Source organism: Monodelphis domestica, chromosome 8, assembly GCF_027887165.1.
Source record: "Monodelphis domestica isolate mMonDom1 chromosome 8, mMonDom1.pri, whole genome shotgun sequence".
NCBI classification, from domain to species: Eukaryota; Metazoa; Chordata; class Mammalia; order Didelphimorphia; family Didelphidae; genus Monodelphis; species Monodelphis domestica.
Genome location: NC_077234.1, coordinates 94,151,298 through 94,172,605, shown reverse-complemented (window position 1 = coordinate 94,172,605; position 21,308 = coordinate 94,151,298). Strand labels below are relative to the sequence as shown.

At 34.2% G+C, this 21,308-nt stretch overlaps 2 protein-coding genes across 3 annotated transcripts in view; one reads left to right on the top strand and one right to left on the bottom strand.

Moving 5' to 3' along the window:
- Positions 1-21,308, top strand: part of GTF2F2 (general transcription factor IIF subunit 2) — a 156,944-nt gene that overhangs the window by 64,062 nt on the left and 71,574 nt on the right. For both annotated transcript variants that reach the window (XM_007501569.3, XM_001363856.4), the window contains one exon: positions 18,197-18,278. In XM_007501569.3, the coding sequence (XP_007501631.1) occupies positions 18,197-18,278 (82 nt within the window). The remainder of the gene's footprint in view (positions 1-18,196; positions 18,279-21,308) is intronic.
- KCTD4 (potassium channel tetramerization domain containing 4) lies at positions 2,418-15,749 on the bottom strand. Its single transcript, XM_001363943.5, has 2 exons — positions 15,592-15,749; positions 2,418-4,075 (listed from the first exon to the last, which is right to left on the bottom strand). Exon 2 carries the CDS (start codon positions 3,877-3,879, stop codon positions 3,103-3,105), a length of 777 nt encoding a protein of 258 aa, XP_001363980.1. The 5' UTR covers positions 3,880-4,075; positions 15,592-15,749; the 3' UTR covers positions 2,418-3,102.

Below are 21,308 nucleotides of genomic sequence, written 5' to 3'. Positions count from 1 at the left end.
CCGTGGCAGTTCCATAAGATCAGGCTGCCAAATGTACACAAGTAGAGAGAGTTTCTTTATCAGGAAGTTCCCTAGACTGTTGTAATCACAGGTATGAACCAAAAGTTTGCATTGTTTCTTCTATTTTAGTGTTTAGCTTAAATACTATCAAAGGTTTTTCTCATTTAATTGAGACTATTATTGAAATCCCAGCATATAACAAACAATTGGTGTGAGATGTATAATATTATTCTAAGAGTTTGGAACATGATATTTCTCCATTTGATCATATTATTGAGTTCTTTAAGACATGATCAGTTACTAACAATGGGGAGCCTTATGTAGAGTTACTAATTTCCATCTTGTGGTTGCTAATTTTGAAAGTAGGAGAATGAGGAAGAGATTTCTGAGTGACCAATAATAAAAACACCATGACTATGGCAGGAGTTTTTAACCGGTGCCTGTGAATTTTTTATTTTTTTTATATTTTAGTAACTATCTCAATATAATTGGTTTCTTTCATAATTTTATTTTATGCATTTAAAAACATTTTTCTAAGATGTTTTACCAGATTTTTTTAAAACCTTGTTTTATGGCATTATTATAATTGATATTGTGTAAAGCCTCTTGAATTTTTTAACATGGAAAGTGATAATAAATTTAAAAAATATAGTGGATTTTTTCAGCTGTTACATAGCATAATATTTAGACATTTAACTATATGTGTTAAGACAAATTTAAAGAATATTGAATGTTTTTAAAATAGACTTTTAATAGCCATTTCAATTTCCTTATTTAAAGACATAAAATGTGGAGTTATTTAGACTGGATTCAAATGCCAGCCCTACCATTTGCTGCCTCTGATCTTGGACAAATTGCTTATTCTTTATAGACTCAGTTTCTTCATCTGTGAAATGAGAGTTGGACTTGATAATCTTTAATATTACTTCTAGTTCTAAGTCTGTAAGACTGTAATATGAATTTTTCAGAGGATATCAGGTGTCCCTAGTTACGATCTTACCACTGTTTTTGTAGTTTTAAAATGATCCTGTTTTTTTAGGATTGTGATTTCCTTCATTAAGGCATATAGCATAACCATGAGAAATTCTGAGTTTGTAGAATCTTAGTTCATTGATTGGAATGCTAGCCTATTTGTAGAAGTATTAAGATTTGTGGGCACATTTATCCAGTAAACACATATATATCAGAATCTTTTTATCATTTGACCTGAAATCCACTTTATCTGTAATATCAAATAACCTAAGATTTCTTGTATTACCAAATGCCAAATGTTGAGGAAAAATAAACTTATATAGCAGTCAGGTATATAAAAGTCAAATGTTTACTTTTAACATAAATTATTAAAATGTGTTAAAGATAACTTGATGAAAAATGGCATATTACCTTTTTCATGTGTTCAAATGAGCTATGTTATAGTGTAAACATAGGGATTTAAAAATGTGGATTATTAAAATAACTTTATTAGTCCTGATATGTTTTAGTTTTGCTTTTTTCGGGTGGCATATGAATAAATATTTCTTTTATTATTCACATTTAACTTAAATTTGTACAAACATTGGGTGTGATGTTAATGACAATTGAATAAGTGATTTTATTTAATTTGTGTATATTAAACTAAATTTTAAAAATATAAATTTAAAAATATAATCCTAAGATATACTTGGAATAATTGTGCACATGTGTATTGTTACTAAAATGTGTGCTTAATCTTTTTAATTTTTTTAGATTAAAAGAGAAGTCCTAGCAGATTAGATTAGTACTTTTCATGGAGAAAGTGGCATAAAAGTGAATCAGCTCCCCTGTGCAAGAAATATACATTTGAAAAGCATTTTTAAAAGTTTTAGATGTATGATTTCATTAAGACAAACCTAAAAAATTTTTTTTAATTATTTCTGCCACTTCACATTTTTGTACTAATATATAAAACTGACTTTTTGAAGATTATTTGTTTTATTAACCAAGATTTAAAAGAAACTACCATTTTAATAAAATCCAGTGAATCTTAAGATCCCTTGTAAATGTTTTTGGGTCAAAACTGTGTCACTGCTAGGGCTAATTGCACCTATTTGTGACTTATGTTGCAAAAGGTTGAGATAATGATTTAGTATTTTTAATCTCCACTAATGTCCAGGTTTTTTGTTTTCTTTTGTCTGTGGTAATTGGGTTCTGAAGCAACTCTTATTTAAAATTTTAATAAGAACCTCTACCAAGACTAAGTTCTCCATACCTGTAGGTCTTCAACCTGTGAAAAACAGATTTCTAATTTTGCAACTTACGTGACTATCCAGTGGTGTTGTAGCATGGTAGTTGACTATTTCACATTACAGATTTTTGCATGAAATAGTTATGTGACTAAATATTAATATTTTGACACATTGCTGTTGCCTGTAATCGTGCATACAAGAAAAGAAGCTAGATTTGTTTTTATTTTTTTATTGTTATCAAATACAATATTCTAGGAATTTTCAGCATATTATCAGTTCAGCTGTAATTCCAGTTTTGTTTCATAAGAATCTGTGAAATGTTCTTTGTTGCCTGCTGTTAAAATTTAAATCAATATCTTTTAATACCCTCTTGCAGTCTCATTTGTTGCTCTAAAAATCTGTTTTAGTTGATCTGCAAGTCTGTTTTGTGCTGAGTGCTTACATTTTCCAATTCAGCTGCTTTGTAATTTTTTTTTCTGTAAGCAGACAATTTTAAAAATCTTGTATTCTGTTAAAATATTTTTATCATCATAAAAGTACAGTAATGTACATGCATGTTTATCGTGCAAATGCCCAAGACATTTTATATTGCGATTGTAATAGAAAACCACCTGAAGGAGAAAAAAAAATAACAAATATCAAAAACATTCTATATTTATTTACAGTATTTAGAAGATAAGTTTGTTTTTGTTTCAGTTGCAGGATTTGTCCAGTATGAATAGCCCAGAGATGGATGTCATAGATAGAATTTACATACCATTAGCTCACAGTAATTCATTAGCAGCAGAGCTCTGTGGTACAGAGCTAGTTAGGCATGTTATTTGTGATGTCTGGATGCTGTATTTTAACAAGGTTTACTGGCTTCATGCTTGTTGCCTTTGTCTACTGACAGAAATAATTACTTGATAAAATGAAGTGCATCGCTGTGAACAATTGACCCTTTGGAACAATCAAGACTGGTCAGCAGTCTAAAGCCACATTTTAAAGCCATCATAATAGCCTCAAACTTAAGAGTTTCCAGGGTGCAGACAAAGGTATTGTCTTCCTTTAGCACAAGTCGTGTGCCATTTTCAGACTTTATGAAGTATTTAAATTGAATAATATTTGAAGATATTGAAAACTCCTCTGGAAATCCATCTAGCCGGCTCTTGGACACCAGTACAATGCGAGATTTAATTTTTGTTATAAAATCAGGAGCATTACAAAAGATTCTCAAACCTTGTGAGCGATCGTGGTTATCAGTGATTTCCAAGAAAGTAGTCTCTCTGGATGTTAGCTGTTCTTTCTCCCACCTTGATTTCACTTCTTCAGCCAGCCCTTTAAGCTGAAAGAATTCTGCCTCCTGGGCCAGGAGTTGATTTTCTCGAAATCCTTCTGGTAGTAGAAGTTCTCCATTCCGTAAGAAGTTCAGAACATGTCGGAAAAGGAGTCCATCCCTGTCTATGAAGTAGTGACCATCAGCATCAAGGGGGCAAAGGATTTTTCCATTGACTATACCTTCAAGGAAAGTATCTGGATACTTGGTCAGTGTTTGTTTTTGAGTAATATACAAATATCCACCAACATTGAGAGTCGTCAGCGTTTTGCAGCTCTTTCCTTGATCAGTACCTTCAGGGCTGTTGTGTTTCCCCTCATAGTCTTTTTCTTTTTCTCTCCTGTTTATTTTACGTTCCATTTTCAAAATCACTGCAGCTTCTTGTCCCTGGCTTGGAGAGAGCTTTTTAAAAAGCACCACCACCACACAAACACGCCTTTATTCAGCTCCAGCTCGGTGATGGAATGGAAATGCTGGCAACCTCGCATGAGCTGTCAGCTCCGTTTTGCAGTAGGTGGCGTATCAGCTATGTATGCAGGAGGTTTCAGGAGTAAGACTGAAAAAGAAAATTTGCATTTAACTGTATAAGGGCAGAGATTGGTTACAAAAGCATTTTCAGATATTTTCTTTGCAGGCATGAAAGTTAGATCATTCTGAATATTTTATGTACTTACCACTAAATAGGTCGTGTTTTCTTTTTAATAATACAGGTAAATGTGAACCTTGCTTTTACAATCAAAAGACCTTTTAAATTGTCAAACCAGTAGTGCTTTGTATTAATAAATCATTGAGAGTAATTCAGAATTTTTAATATACTATCACTTTTGAAAACTAGGTTTTGAATTAATGTTTTTGTTTTACTGTTTTAGATTTCAGGGACACTAGATGAGAAAGAGGAATGGGAATATGTGGATAGCTTTGTAATCTATAAACCTTATTTAGGACACATACTGCATAGTGTTAATCTCTCTCTTTTTTTTTTTTGTTGAGAAAATTAGGAGACCTACTCCTGTTGTTTGTTTTATAGTTAACAACTTGTTTTAGCATGGCATTCTAATTGCAGTATCCTCAACAAGATAGATGATTTCTTCTTTTCTTTGGATGTTGAGGTCTTTTTAATTTTTAAGGTAAAAATCAGGGAAGAGAAATTCAGTAATCATTTATGCTTGATGTTCTACTTACCCTGACTAGGGAATCTGTGTACTATTGAGTCTAAACAATTGCTCAACAAAGACTCAGACTGTTATAGCTTGAGTATAACATCACACTATATATAATCAGAATGGATATAGTATGGAGGAGGGGGGGAAGGGAAGAAAGCATAGTGACAACAAGGAGTGGCAAATTGACATTTTTTGGCATAAGACTCTGATAAGGTACACAATAAATTAGTTGTATGTCCACCCCCCTCCCCCCATGTCAAATAAATGTTAATAGATCAGGAAAAATGGAAGGCACTCCCAAATGCTATTTTTTCTCCCTTCCAGAAAATACTTGTTTGAATCCTTTGAGTAAAAAAATGAAACCTTCCTCCCCGCCTGCTTTTTGGGGGTACAGTAAATATAAATTGCTTTTCAGAACAGTGAAGGAAGCTAAGCCTGCAACCCAAGGATGAGAATTTGCTTAATTTTTTGTGCCTAAGATTTCAAGTTTGTTTATTTGCAGTCATTTGTTTGACATATTTGCTTAATTTGAGGAAATGAACTAGATAGCTCTTCATGAATGCAGTTACCTTTATATTATAATTTGTTTCTCTAGCAACAAGAAATGTTTTCTATATATTATTAAACCAGCCTGATATAGTTGTTTGAATCTTTTTCTTGTGAAAATGTATTTGTTTAATTTTAATGTTTTGTCAATAACATTACAAAATGATTTTCTATTTAGTAATTATAAAGTATAATAAATGTATTATTTCCTTGTTATATGAAGGAGGATTAAAAAAGTATTATACATAGAAAAGTCTCAAAAAGGAGCAGCTGGGTAGCTCAGTGGATTGAGAGTCAGACCTAGAGATGGGAGGTCCTGGGTTCAAATCTGGCCTCAGACACTTCCTAGCTATGTGACCCTGTGCAAGTCACTTAACCCCCATCGCCTAGCTCTTACCACACTTCTGCCTTAGAATCAATAAATAGTATTGATTCTAAGGTGGAAGGTAAGGATTAAAAAAAAAAGTCTTAAACGAGGGTGCTCCTGGGTGACTCAGTGGATTGAGAGCCAAGCCTAGAGGTCCTGGGTTCAAATTATGGCCTCAGACACTTCTTAGCTGTGTGCTTCTGGACAAGTCACTTAACCCCATTGCCTAGCCCTTACCTCTCTCCTGCCTTGAAACCAACATATAGTATTGAATCTCCAAGATCGAAAACAAGGATTTATTTTTTAAAACTAAAAAAAAAATTCTTAAAGAAGTTTCTTAATATTTTAAGGTCAGCTTTCACAGAAATTGTTTGGAGGAGTGGTGAGAAATAATTCAAGGGAAATTTTTCAACATAATAAATCCATCATTACTATTTAATTGTGAGCTTATTTAAATTATGTTGCAAATTGTTTGTGGAAAACACATTTTACCAAAGTAAAATGACAAATGATAAATACATGTATGTTTAAATGTCTCTCCTAGTCTTTTTATCTTCCATGTTGGTTATTATCATTGTAATTTATTCACACTTCCAAACTTAAATTCTAGTTGCTATCTTCTGTTTTAGCATCATCTTTATTTCCTAATCTCCTTGCCCCTTCAGTCATCCTTTATCAGAGAATTAAATGAGAGGGGGGGAAAATCAGTTCAGCAGATTCCCACATAAACTCAACTACTTTTAAAGACTGATTTATTTGCCTTGTGTTTCAAAAGTAGTCATCTCTATTTAAAATAACAAAAGTAGCTCTTAGGAAGAAAAGCTAGTCACTTATTGGATACTCATCTATTATAGTATTCCTGAACAGTGAGAAAGTACTCTGATTAGACAAGAAGTAGGCTATGTGTATATGTATATGTACAGATGCACATTTATCCATACATTTCTTTTTAATTCCTTCTTTGTTTCTCTGTGTATCATTGTCTCCTAACCTTTTCAAAAAATTTTTCTGTTCTGGAGACTTTTCTTCCCAGTAGAAAGTGGGGGCAGATGGGTTGCTCAGTGGCTTGAGAGCCAGACCCAGAGATGGGAGGTCCTGGGTTCCAATTTGGCCTCAGACCCTTCCCAGCTGTGTGACCCTGGGCAAGTCACTTGACCCCCATTGCCTAGCCATCTGCCTTGGAACCAATACCCAGTATTGATTTCAAGACGGAAGGTAAGGGTTTAAAAAAAAGAAAAGAAAAAGAAAGGATGAAAGCATAGATGAGAACAGACTGTAATTCCAAGCCTGAGTTGCTCAACCATTTCAAAATAGGAGTAGTTGGTGCTGTGGGTGTTCTGATGTCCTCCTCACCATGTTCTAATAGTCAGCTTATGACATCCTTATCTTCAAACTCACTTGTATGACAAAACATACTAACTCCATCCCCTGCCCCCCTTAGAAATGGTTTCCACTCACATTTGTCTAATAAACTCTGCTCTTTGATATCCCTGTGGTATGCTGTTTTCTTTTCTAAATTGAAATAAGAAGATACTCTAGCAGAGATATCTCAGGAGAAGTATGATATGATTTGGTCTAAGGACATAGAATCTGGGACTTTAGTATTTTGAATGAATTGAGATCAGTTTCTCTTGGTTTCTTGCTCTGTAAAAATGGTCTTCATCCCAAAGTTCATTGGAAGAATAATTCATAAATGCTGCTTATACAAATATCTTTCAAAATTTGTATTGCTACTTAGATAATTTTTTCCTTCCTTTGTTTTCAGCATCATGTACTAAATTCTAATAAATAATTTTGCTGCCTCAAAAACTTTTTTCAGTTTTCTATAGAAGGTATTTCTTTTCAATCCTTGCCTGAAGCTGTTAGCTTGTGATGATAGATGCATTGCATTTATAATCTGGCTTTCAATTCTAGAAGTCTCATCATTTGTTTTGCTTTTTTTTTTAAATAAGAATAATTCATTCCTCTTTTGTGGATGTATATGTTTTTAAAATTTTTTTGAAACTTGCCTGTGGATGCTTGCCATTTAAAAAATTCTCCATATATGAAGGTTTGGCACATCAATCATCAAAAAAGTCCACATATGCGTAATACCTATCAATACTATCCAAAGGCCATAATTTCACATGGAGTTTTATTGATATTTATGGGCTATCAAATCTACAATAAAAGATCACTTCTATGGTGAATTAAAGGTTTTCTTCAAATTTTGTAAAAATTAGATAGTACTTTAGAGAGTCAATAACTTATTCACTTGGACAAACATTTCTTTATTGGACCTAGCTATTTGTAGAATGGACATATGAAGATTAGTGTGGAAAGGAAATAAGACTGACAGTTTGTGGGGGAAGGGCCAACTGGGAGTGGCAGTTGGGTCTTTTGACTAGCACTTCCTTCCGGCTGTGTGGGACTTGCTGCCTGGTGTCGGAGGAGAGAGGAGCTTGTTCAGCCCAGTCTGGAGTGGCATGCTCTTCTTGGTTCAGCCCAAAGACACAGGCTTCTAAAGGTTAGAATTGTTCTTGTTTGCTTTTTGTGTACAGCTAAGATTCTGAATTAGAACAACGAGAGTAGACGGGAGTGGGACAAATTCTCCGCCAGCCTCTCGGGCCTGGCCTCAGGTCTGAAGCTGAGAAAAACTCCAATTCCAACTAGTTATTAAACTTTATGTTATTTGAATTCGCAGTCACATAAGTGGACTATATTTTCTGGTCATAGAAGGAGCTGAACTTCAGTTTCAGTCATTCAAAGACAAACAGACCTCTTTGGACCCCTGCGGTTTCCTCTCAGCAGGGGGCATCTCCCTCCCTTGCCTCACCAAGCAGTGTTCCCTCTCTCCCCTTAACTCCTCCTTACCCCATACAAACCTCCATTTATCCCTGTTTTCCAATCTTCCTATTTCCTTTCCCAATAAATATTACATTAGGATAGCATGCCAAACCTGGAGTCAAGAAAAGCTGAGTTCACATCTGGCCTTAGACACTTACTAAGTATAACCCTAGGCAAGTCACTTAACCCTGTTTGCCTCAGTTTCCATTTATAAAGTGAGCTGGAGAAGAAAATAGCAAACCTACAATGTCTGTGCCAAGAAAACCCCAAATAGGTTCATGAAGAGTTGACTACTACTGAAATGTCTCAACGGGAACAATAACAAATATAGTTATGATTTTATGTTAAGACAATATTTTGCAGAATGACTAATAGTCATCTGACAAGTAGTAGAATTTAAAAAATAAATATTATTGGGCCCCTTTTCATCTCCACCTATATATCTGATTTGATTGCAATACAAAACAATCAATACAATTTAGCAAGTTTTTTCCAGAAGTTTTTTTTCAGTGATTTGGGGCAAGGGAATGTAATAGTGATTTCTCCTGGAACTAGAGGACTATTAACAAGGATTTTGACCGCTATATACCAGTATAAATTGAGATCAAGGTATATCTCATAAGTATCGTACAATTCTTAAATTGTCATTGTTGTTGAGAGTAAGATGAAGCAAGAAAGAGTATTTGTTAGGAGTTGCCTAATTATAAATTCTTCATGGTCACACATTTTATTTTACCAACCATACCATATAACTGCTTTTATTGTAAATCACTCTATCCCAAATTTGGTAGCCATTTTGTTAGGTGGAGGATAACAGATTACTAAGCATTTCTTAAGGTAGATTTTTTTTTATATATGTTGACCTTCCCACACTTCTTGATTCAAGGTTCTCTTTTTATGTCTAAGTTCTGTCAGTGTAATTCTTTCCCTTCTCTAATTAGTTCACTTTCCATTCCCCACAAAGGTTATTTTAAAAACTTTTCTCTATTCAGTTCTCCCACACCACTCTTTTCCCCCCTCTCAAGTAATGATCTCACCTCATACTTTACTGAGCAAATAGTGATCATTCCCTATGATCAACCTCTTCTCCACTTTTCTAAATCCTCAGACAGCATCCTCCATTTTCACTGCCTTTACTCTAGACTGATGACAAGGCGATGATTGTGCCAAAATCAAGTCCTTTGCATATGCTCTTGGTCTCATCCCTTCCTTTCTTCTCCAGTACATAACCCTCATAATCAAATACTTGCTCTAAATTTCAGTCTTACTTGCTCTGCTTTTATTTCGCCTACAAGCATACTCAAGTGTTCCCCTTTCTGGAAAAAACCCTCATTAGACCAGTATATCTTCATATCTCTCCTCCCTAGGAAAAAACTTTCACTTCTTGCCTCTGTTTCCTTTCCTCTTATTTCACAGTTCTTTTGCATTTTGATTTTTCAATTGATATGGCTCCCTCCAACATTACCAGCAACGTTTTAATTGCCAATTCTGATGACTTTTTCTAAATCTTCTTCCTTACTGAATACTTACTGTCTTTTCTCTGAGTTTTTATGACACTTGTCTCTTGGTTCTCTTCCTTCTCTACTCCAGTTTCTTTTGTGCTTTCAGTATTTCTACTCCTAAGTATAGATGTGTCCCAAAGCTTCTCTTCATATCTCTCTCACTCATGAGTTCCAATTGTCTTCAACATCTGTATATTTAGAACTTCTCTCTTTTTTTTTATCAGTTCATTGTACATCTCCAATTGCCTATTGGACATTTCAAACTGGATATCCTATAGATGCCTCTTTCTTACCATGTTCAAAGCAAAAAAATTAGTACCCTTTCCCCAAAACCCACTGTTCTTCCCAATATCTCTATGGGGCAGCACCATCTTGTCATTATTACAGGTTTGCAGCCTTGCCATTAGCCTCAATTCCTTACTCTCTCAATATAGACATCCACTCAACCTAATTTACATGTCATTTCTGTCTCCTCAATGTCTCTCACATTCCCTTCTCTCTTCACCCAATTTTAAGCCCCATCACCTTTTACCTAGACTATTGTTAGTCTCCCATTTGATCCTCTTGCCTTTCATCTTTCCCTTCAATCTATTCTCCATGTAGTTTACTGAAATGTAAGTCTGTGTCCTCCTGTTTCATAAACTCTACTGTCTCTCTATTGCTTTTTAGATTCAAATATCAACTTGTCCATTTATTTCAAGTCTACCTACCTTTCCAACTTTATTGTATATTACTAGTTTTCCTTCAAACTACATTTTAGCTAAACTACCTTATTGCCTGTTCTGTCTTCCATCTTTGTGCCTTTGCCCAGGTTATTCCCCCTCTCCCCCAAGCCTGGAAGTTATCCCCTCACCTCTGCCTCTTAGAATCCCTTGCTTCCTTTAATCAGCTCAATCACCACTTTATGCATGAAGCCTTCTTCGTTTTCCTAGCTTTTGCTCACACGATATTTCAAAGTCATTGTCTTCTTCTGAGTTTGTCTGTCATCATAAACAATTTTAATTATCATATTCTTTTTTTGTTTGTTCATTTTTCCAGCCTGTTTCTTGACTTTGGATTTTGTTAGAGTTGGACTCTGCTCACCTCTTGAGGTAGAGGGCAAGATGTTTGGTTTGAACTTTTATGTTTTATATCTTGTTGCTTTCACAGGTTAGTTTGAGGATCCATAAATAAAGTGTTGTTGATTTGGGGAGAGGTATAGTCTCTACCCTCCTGGTTTACATTCTGGTCCCAGGTAGTGAACTCCCCCTGTACTCCTCTCCACCCTGGAACTGCACTTCAGAACTGAGTAATGGGTGAAAGAGTTGTCTTCTGTGCCCAGTGACAGTATGGAGGTATCTTAGGGATCTCTTGCTGTCCAGGAGTTCCTTCCCTTATCATCCCTGAGCACTGCTCTTTAGTGCTGCATCACCACAGTCCTCCGCTGCTGGTGCTTCCTCTACCTCGGTCTCTTGGCTAGCCCCCAAACTCTAGCCTAACCAGACCTCTCTTTCTGTCTTCCAAAGCTTCCTTGGGTTAGAAAAATTATTTATTGTGACTTTTTGTTGGTTTTCCCAATGAATTTAGTTTGGCCATTTCTGAGGTCACTTAGTAGAAGAGATTTGGTGGTTGTGATTTTTCACTTCATCTTGACTCCACCACCTTGTACTTATTTTGTATATATTTTTGTGTACATACTAAGTTCCATAATAGTATATAAACCCCTTGATAGCAGAAATATTGTTTTTTCTAACTCACATGATAAACTGCTGTTTATAGTTGGTATTTAATAAATGTTGATAGATCGGTTACCTGTGCCCTGGTTTTCCTAATCCTTGAACTTTCCCTCCTAACTTAAAGAGGTAGAAAAAGTGTCTGATGAGGATTCAGAAGAAATGAATTCAATTCCCATTTCAGAAAATGCCAGAGTTATTATCTTTGGCAAATTACTTAATTAGTTTGAGCTTTAGTTTTTCCATCTTTAAATGGGTATAACAATATTTGCACCACCTACTGGTTATGAGGAAAGTGTTTTACAAACTGTTAAATGTTTTATAAATGTAAGTTATGGGGCAGCTGGGTAGCTCAGTGGATTGAGAGCCAGGCCTAGAGATGGGAGGTCCTAGGTTCAAATCTGGCCTCAGACACTTCCCAGCTGTGTGACTCTGGGCAAGTCACTTGACCCCCATTGCCTAGTCCTTACCACTCTTCTGCCTTGGAGCCAATACATAGTATTGACTCCAAGATATATATATATATATATATATATATATATATATATATATATATATATATATATATATATATATATATATATATATAAGTTATGATTATTCCCCTGAAATCTTGCTTGTGATTTCTTTTTGGAGACTCTTCTCTTTTGTCCATTCAGTTTTCATATATCTAACCTTTTTTATTGATCTTAAAAATAAATTTCATGGTGGAATAAAGCATAATATATTTTTAAATCATAGATTTGTATATTTGACATTTATGTTTCAACATTAAAATTATTTCAAACTATTTAGTGAGAGAAAATAATTCTTTAGCTGTACCTCAAATCTGACTTACTCTTATCTTGATTTATGTTCACTATGCTAAGCCTAGTAACTTAATATACCAAATTATTTTCTTGAAATAAGAAATAAGAAGGGACTGTTTGACCTGTTCTATGTGGGAGGGGAAAAAAGAAATTGCAAATTTGCAGAATTCTTTTTCACAGGGGGGGGTGGGGGGGGGACTCTTTCTCAGATACCTAAGGCCACTATCTGTCTGTTCTCTGGGTTCTTATACATATCACCTTTCTTCCTTTTTTTGAATTCACTTTGAATTAATTAATTAATTAATTTTTTTGAAGGTTTTTTTATTGAGTCAATTTAGAACAGCATTCCTTGGTTACAAGAATCATTATTTCCCTCCCTCCCCTCATCCCACCCTTCCCTTAGCCAACCCATAATTTCATTGGGTATTCATTTATTTTTAACATTAATTTAAAACAGTTTTTGAGTTTCAAGTTCTTTCCCTCCTTCTTGCCCCTCTCCCACCCATTGAGAAGACATGCAATATGATATCAGTCAGGATTTGGGATGTCTTTCAAACATGATTAAATGCTTCCCTCACTACCACCACCCATTGGCCGCTTGAAAGAAGTCTTCTTCCAGGTTCCCTTATCTCATCTGAGAAGTTGTAACCTGTCTCCTAATTAATGCCAATTTGTAGCCGTGTGGATGCTGAGGTGAGCACCAAATGGGTCCTCGGGCCCCTCTCTCCACTTCTGACCTCAGAGTCCACTTGATTGCTTTTGTAGATTTAGCACCTTTATGCATCTAGCTGAAACAAATGAACCTTTATATTCACTGACACTTTGGGATCCATTGATCTGAAAACAGACTGAATCAAACAAATGCCCAGATTTCAGAAATAAATTTGAGCAGTGTGCCAAACAGAATGTCTTCTTCTTTATGCTTTTACAATTAAAGTAGAAATGCTATATGTATTGAGTGTTTTAACAGATTGAATATGCCACCTAACTATATATGTCATTTTTGTGAGTTGTTACGGACATTCTAATTATTAAAGAAAATGTACATACACAGGACTTTAGCCTTTATAAGAAGCACTAGTAGTCTGGAGAGAAGGTTATCATGTGCACAAATAATTAAATAAATAATATCCATAGCAATAGTAATAAAAAAATTAATATTTAAATAGTGCTTTAAGGTTTGCAAAGTCTTTTTCCTCTCAGCAGCCCTATTAAGTACTTAGTATAAGTCATGGTTTATTTTACAGATGAGCACTTGAGAAGTTAGGTGACTTTCCTAACCAGTAAGTTTTAAAGCAGGGCTGGAATGCGGGTTTCCTGATTATAAGGACATGAATCTATCCACTGTGTCACTTTGCCTTCCATTTAAATATTTGTCAGATTGAACTATGTCTTCTAATAAGCCATGGGAATTTTACTCTGGGACGAATTTTTATAATTCAGCAAGGGAAAGGTGGCAAGAGTTCAGTGGATGTGGGGAAAGCACTCAACACTTTTAGCCTAGTTCCTAGTATAGGAAAAATTTCATTCTGCATTTCTCTACACTCTAGATATATGTGTTTATGCACAAGAAAAAGGATGGGGAGAAGGAGAGAAACAGGGAGAGACAACAAAGAATCATTTTAAATTTAAAGAGAGCTCATTCCCCACTATTTAGGCTCTCCAGTTGTCTGCCAACGAAGTACTAGCTATTGACAAGTCTCATCAGAAAAAGTCCATCCTAGTTCAAGTGTATCACGATTTGTGAAGTCATTGATCTGAATCCAAAAAAAAATTTTTTTTACTTATTTGAAAAGTAAACCATTTCATTTAAAAGTGTATCATTTCATTAAGGGATGTTAACTATACTGCTATAGTTTTTTAACTATAGCAGTTGAAAAAAATTAAATGGGAAATGGAAAAAAATGACTTATTAATAGTGTTCAGAATTTTAAGAGCCTTTCATGAAAATCTGTAAAAGTCAATTTTTTTAAGAATCAGAGCTTTATTAACTTCTTCCTTTAGGAGGCTCCCTTAAAAGAGTTTCAGAGATAGACTACATCAATTTCCAGGGTAGCCCATTCCAGTGTTTTCTCTCCAGTTTTTAATTTAAGCCCATTTCAACTTGTTCTGTTACTAATAGATACAGAGAACATCCAATTAGCATTTTTCTTTTAAACCCTTACCTTCCATCTTGGAATCAATACTGTGTATTGGTACATGATTTCTTTTGTAAAATTTTTTAGTATCTTATCTTTTTTTTTTTTGTGGGAATTGGGCACAATAGAGATACTCAACAAATTGTTTAAATTGAATCATATCCTCCAAGCTAAACAGTTCCCAATTCCATTAACCTTTTTCCAGATGACCTATTTTACATCTTTTACATCTGTTTTGATCTTCATTGGAGTTTGAATTTCCTAGGGTAGTAGTTGGGGAAGATAGTCAGTTTTCTAAGATCTCCTGAATCAAAGCATAGCTTCATTATTTGGATTGTTGTGAATTTCCAGGATTTAGACATAGACATACATTCAGCTAATGAATATAAGAAAATATGTTCCTGTGTCAAATATATCATAGTTTTGGTTCTATTTTTGCCAGAGTGCACTTCTATTAGAGCAAATAATTGAATTGACTATATATCATAGTAAATAAATGTAGCTCAAATTCAACACTGTATCTAGAGTAAATAAGTCTTTTTTTTTTTAACCCTTACCTTCCATCTTGGAGTCAATACTGTGTATTGGCTCAAAGGCAGAAGAGTGGTAAGGGCTAGGCAATGGGAGTCAAGTGACTTGCCCAGGGTCACACAGCTGGGAAGTGTCTGAGGTCAGATTTGAACCTAGGACCTCCCATCTCTAGGCCTGGCTCTGCATCCAGTGAGCTACCCAGCTGCCCCCCAAGAGTGAATAAGTCTTGATATGCTGTCATTTCATAAACTTGAAGATTAAGTAAAGATCAAGTAGAAGAAAAACACATATATTCACAACTATTATTTGAAATATCACTTTCTTTAAAATGCAAGACTAGTTTATTTGAATCATGTATTTAAGGATAGATGCCAAGTAGATTAAACTGACTTTGCTTCCAGATTAGTACAGAGTACCAGGAAAATAATATAAAGGATAAATCTTCAAATACTTAAAAATCTATAAATGTTTTAGTTACCTTATAAGTCACTTGCTTGGGTGGGGGAGTTTTATTCTCTCTACTTTTCCAGACCAGGTAAGCTCAGATGTGACTTGGAACAGGTGAACAGGAAAATGCTTCACATCTCAGGAGAGTCAGTAGTCCAACTTACTGTTCTATAGAACTGAATTTAAATGCTAATACCAGTTCTCTAAATGTCCTTGATGTTTGACTATATCCAAAAGAATTGTATAAAGAAGCATGCTTAATATTTTCCTGATGCCTTATAGCTTCCAAACATAGTTGATTTCATTCCTTGCATGCCAAAGAAGATGAATACTTTTCTAGGTATTACTGGAGCTATGCTCCTTTGAATCCGTTGTCATTGTACCAGATCTACTAAACTCTATAACCTGTGATTCAATGCTTTTACATTACAACATCACTGAATCAAAAAGTATAACAGCTGGAAAGGATCTCAGCAGTTACCTCTTCCACTTCCTACCTGGCACAGAATCCTTTCTGTAGATAACATCTCCAAAGAAGTTTTTTGCATCCAGCTCCCTAGAATTGTTGGAAAACAAACAGATGCACCCTCATTCATTGAATATTAAACCGGCAACTGTAAAAGGGAAAAAGAAAGAAAAGGCAGAAACCTCTGAGGAAAACTAAGGCAGAAGGAATGAGGAAGCAAAGAGCTGAAACAACACACATCCCCAGGAGAAATAATTGACCTGTTGTAAGAAACTTTAATGTAATGGGAAAGTCAACAAAAGAGGCACAGGAGAATTTGGCATGCTACAGGGAGAAATGTTCATTTAGTGGGACTATAAGAAAACAAATGTGAGAATCAGTAGCTTAGAAAACCCTTAGTAAATCAGTGGAGCATCTAGGAATTAGAATTAACCCAGTTGGAACACCAACAAAAAAATTACACAATAGAGAAAAATAAACATAATTATTATAGGAAAACTTTGCCTTCTTCCTGATTCCTTTCAGTTTCAATCTTTCTTGAAAATTAAGCCCTTATGTCTGAATATACAATTTGAGAGGTGACCTGACCAAGGCAGATTATAAAACTTTTTGCTACCATCCCTCTGGATCTTTTTGTCTTTTAAGGCAACCAAGAATGGCATTTTTTTTTTTAGCTGCCATGTCATCTGGTTAGCAGTGAAAGTCACTTTATCTGCTGTAACAAAAGGAGGATTCATTCCTATCTTTTCTACATATTCAGGAAAGTATTTAACTCGTGAAAAGGTGATGGAAATCTTCCTCTGCACAATACTTCTCAAAAGAGGAAAAGAAGAACAAAAATGGAATTGGAATGGGTTTTTGTGAACTTTTCAAACCTTTCCTTTCTAATTACTATACAAGGATAATATAGTAATAGACTTTTACCCTCAAGGAGAAAATGGAGAAAATGCAAGCAAAAATCAAATAATAACTACAAAACTTTAATTTTAGAGGCATACTGATGTGATTTGGTAAAAAGAAATATGTAAAATCACAGTTAGCTAGAAGATAGAGATGTTAGATAAGAATTCATCTGTTTGAAACCTCTCATTTTATAGATAATCATGGCTTTGAGACCTAATGAATCTAACTAACTTTCCCAAAATAACGGGACTGGGTTGGTGATAAAAAAAATTTTTTTTAATTGAATTAAAAAACAGTTCTGCTTCTTGGGGTAGTTCTTTTTGCCACTGTATTCTATTATAAGAAAATAGTTTATTTTCAAGTACAAATAGTAACAATAATTAGACTAACAAGATGCTAAAAAGTACAAGACCTTCAATAAAGACTGATTTATAATGTGTCATCAAATGTTAGTGTGAAAATGTGTTTTTAACAAAATTTAAAATATTAGGATATATCCTTTTGGCTATTATTCTCTTTGATTTTTAAAGTCCTTCCCATCTTTCCACTCTTATACATTTTACACCTATCATGTTCTCTGTGATCCAGTGACACTGGACATATTCATCTAGCTTCAAATTTAGTCTCAGTGACCCCCAAGTAATTTCTCTTATATATTTAGAATACATTTGAATTGTAACTTTTCTTTGAGTTTCCCTTTGGAATGAGAAAACAGTAAGATGAAGATATGGCTAAATTGCAGTATTGTATATTGTGCATATTGGTAGGGTTTGAGTTTAAATCTCAACTCTGTCATTTCCTACTTACTGGGCAAATTGTTTTATATCTTTCACTAAGTTTTTTCCTTTGCAATATAAGGTTGACCTAAGTGGTTTCTAAGGTACACTCTAACTGTAAATTATCTAGATTTTTAGAAACAGCACATCTGTCAAAAATGTTTACAAATCTACCAAACATTTCAATAATCTTCTTGTAAGTACTATTATAGATCCATGTACCTCCAAGTTCCCTCCTTTTTTACATTAGTATCAACCATGCCCTGCCAAGACAAGTCACACACTGAGAAAGGTGTAAAGTTTCCTCTTGGCATCAACTACAAGCATATATATGAGAAACCCCATTCAACTTTTAGACATAAGATTCTGTTTTATTTTATCAGTTTTGGTTATATAGTCTTGCATAGTAGATCAGAAGATAGCACTGGAAATAGTAAATTTTATGTCAAATATATTGATTTAATTTTTCTTTTCTTTCCATTCCATTCAAGATAAACTTTCATTGGAAGGAATAGTGGTACAGCGTGCTGAATGCAGACCTGCTGCCAGTGAAAATTATATGAGATTGAAGAGGTTAGTATTTTTACCTTTAAAATGAATATGGTGTTTATTTTTTGAGATCTTGGCACATTTTTCTGCAACTGGTAAATACATATACTTATACATACCTATGTGTTAGAATTCCAGGTCCCACTTGACCATGAAAACTTGGCTCACAATTACTTGAATTTGTTTACCCCCGAAGCCTTTGTTTGTTTGTTTTTTAAGAAACAAATGAGAATTTCTTTATGCACTACAGGATAAAAGCTATCCTGCCATAAAGTCCAACTATTAACATTTGTTGGACACATTTTTTTAGTGACCCTTGTGTCTTAGTTCTCTAGAAGTATTTAATGAGATCTTTGTACCACATTGTAGATTGTAGGTTGTAGATTTGTAAGCCATAATTTATTATTACAATATACTCATAAATACTGCATTTTATACTTATGTTGTCTATATATACTAAATTGGATCACTTGTTTATATGGGTATATGATTTGGAGTTTTGGTTTTAAAAGATCACTCTATTACAAAAATGAATAATATGTTATCAAGTGATAATACATATATAACCCAGTGGAATTGCTTGTCCACTCCAGGGAATAGGGAAGGGAGAGAACAGGAATCATGTAACCATGGGAAAACCCATTAAAATTAATTATTTATTTAAAGGTTATCAATAAAATTTAGTTTAAAATTAAAAAAAAATACATACACACTAAATTGTGCAATTTAGAATCATGTTTTTTAGAAAGTTTGCCAAGTAGTGGAAAGAATGCCGGGGTTCTACTTTCACGCCTCTGCCATTGACTTGAGTTAATCAGTCTTTAGACAAGTGATGTAGCATTTTTTTTTTTACTCCAGTTAGTTTATCCACAAAATGTAAGAGTTGAACTAGGAGATCTTTTTGGTCTGTGATAGCTTGGACATTCTATAATTATAGGGGAGAGGGCAAGAATATTTTTAGTACCCCCCCTTTTTTTTTGAAACCAGGAAATTATCTTAAGTATTCTTTCATATGAAAGGGAAAAATTGGATTATAAAATGGACAGTAATTTATCTTTTCTAACTCTAAAGATAAATGAAAATGGTAGTTGAAATCATTGTATGTAAATAAAAAATGGCTAGAGCATGTATGTAACCATATATAGTTTTATAAAGTGAGTTGTATCAATTCACTTTGAAATACCTGACCCTAAAGTTTCTAATCTCCCACAATTCACTTTTAGAGTTTATATTTGCTTATATATGTATATGTTCTTTCCCTAATTATAATCCAAGTTCTTTAAGGTCAAAGACTGTTGAGATTTTTTTGGTCCCCAGTGCCTACATAGGGCCCAGCTCATAGAAGTCAGTTAGTAAATGCTTTCTGTTTTGGATTCAGGACTTACCCCTTCCAAGCAGTGTTGTAATTGAAACTATACTACTTACATATGCCAGTTACTAACATTTTCATTTAATTTGAGGTTTTCTGAAGATTCATGCAAAGCACATGATAGGGGCTTAGTAAAAGCTGACTAACCAGTAACAGGAAAATTATTATTTTCTGTTCATCCAGAGAGCCTTTCTACATTTCTGGGATGCCTTTTTCCTCATTCAGAAGAAAACATTAAAAAATCTTTTAGTCTTCAGTGAATAGAATGAAGCATTTTTGAACCTTTGAAAAAATGGTATGAAGCTATGGTTGAGAGTCAGGTTTCTGTAACTCAACATAACAATAAAGTAAATAGTTATATTGAGCCTGAAAAGTTCTTCTGAATACTAAGATATAATGATCCTCACACCCAGAAAATTGACAAAGATGACAAAAGACAAGATTAGCCAATTAATGAAGTCATAGGAAAGACAGGTAAGTTAGTGAATTGGCAGATCTGGAAATTGGTGGAAATATGGAAATCATAATCATTCTAGAAGCCAGTGTGGAATTATGCAAATAAAGTAGCTAAAATATCTATAAGCTTTGATTCATCTCTGAATTATATGCCATGTAAGTCACTGAGAAAGAAGAAAGATTCCAGATACAACAAAATATAGTAACACTTGTGGTTAGGAGGACTGGCCTTATTTGAGGAAACAAAGGAAGAAAGACAAGGATAAATAATAGGTGATGTAAAAATAAAATACATAAATAAAATTTTTTCTTGAAAAAAGCTTTATAGCTATTTCCTAAAGAAAGTTTAGATATCTCCATTCCACCTTAAAATGTTGTTGTCTTTTAACCTTTACTCAGATTCAATACAGAGTATCAGTTCCAAGGGGGGAAAGGAGAGGTACAGTCTAGGCAGTGACTTTCCCAGGGTCACACAATTAGGATGTGTCTAAGGGCAAATTTGAACCCAGGATCTCTTGCCTCTGGGCCTAGCTCTCTTTTGACTAAACCATCTTGCTGCCCCTTTAAAGTTAAGTAGGAATGGATCAAAGTTATTACTTGTTTTCCTAACAAAAAAAGTTTTGTAAAATCTTCCCAAATAATTGCATACTGCCTTTTTTCCTGAAGACAACTATAATAGTTAATCATGCTTTCATGGCCCTAACATTAGTTTGCTAACATGTTCTTCTGACTGTTCAAGGCATATGATTTTTATATAGTAATCATTTGCATACTCCAGTTAGATGTGGTGACCTCAAGTTTCCATATTTCTTTTTCACTTATTTTGAAGTAGTCAAGCACTGAATAGGATTTGAGAGGGAAGGGAGAAAAAGAAATAAGGACTTGTGAGAAATAACCAGTAATGAAAGGAAATTCTTGGATTCATTTGTAATTCCTGACTTCTAATGATCAATTATATATCTGGGGCTGTCAAATGACTCCTTTGCCTGGCATTGAGAGAAAGCTGACTATAATAGCCAGTAGTTCCCAGGTGGTGTGATGGGGATAATTCCAATGAGGCCTCTTTAGTTTTAGTGCCCATACACGTCAGCATTGCACACTAAAAATTATTTGCTTATTTTATTTTGAAACAAACATTTTAATTTTTAGTGTGAAGTAATTTTCTTTAGAGCATTATTGTTTTAAATGTGAAGCCCTTTCAAACAAATGTGCTAAAAATAACATCAAAT

Coding starts and splice junctions, on each gene's coding strand:
- KCTD4 (XM_001363943.5), bottom strand. CDS start 3,879: ATGGAACGTAAAATAAACAGGAGAGAAAAAGAAAAAGACTATGAGGGG.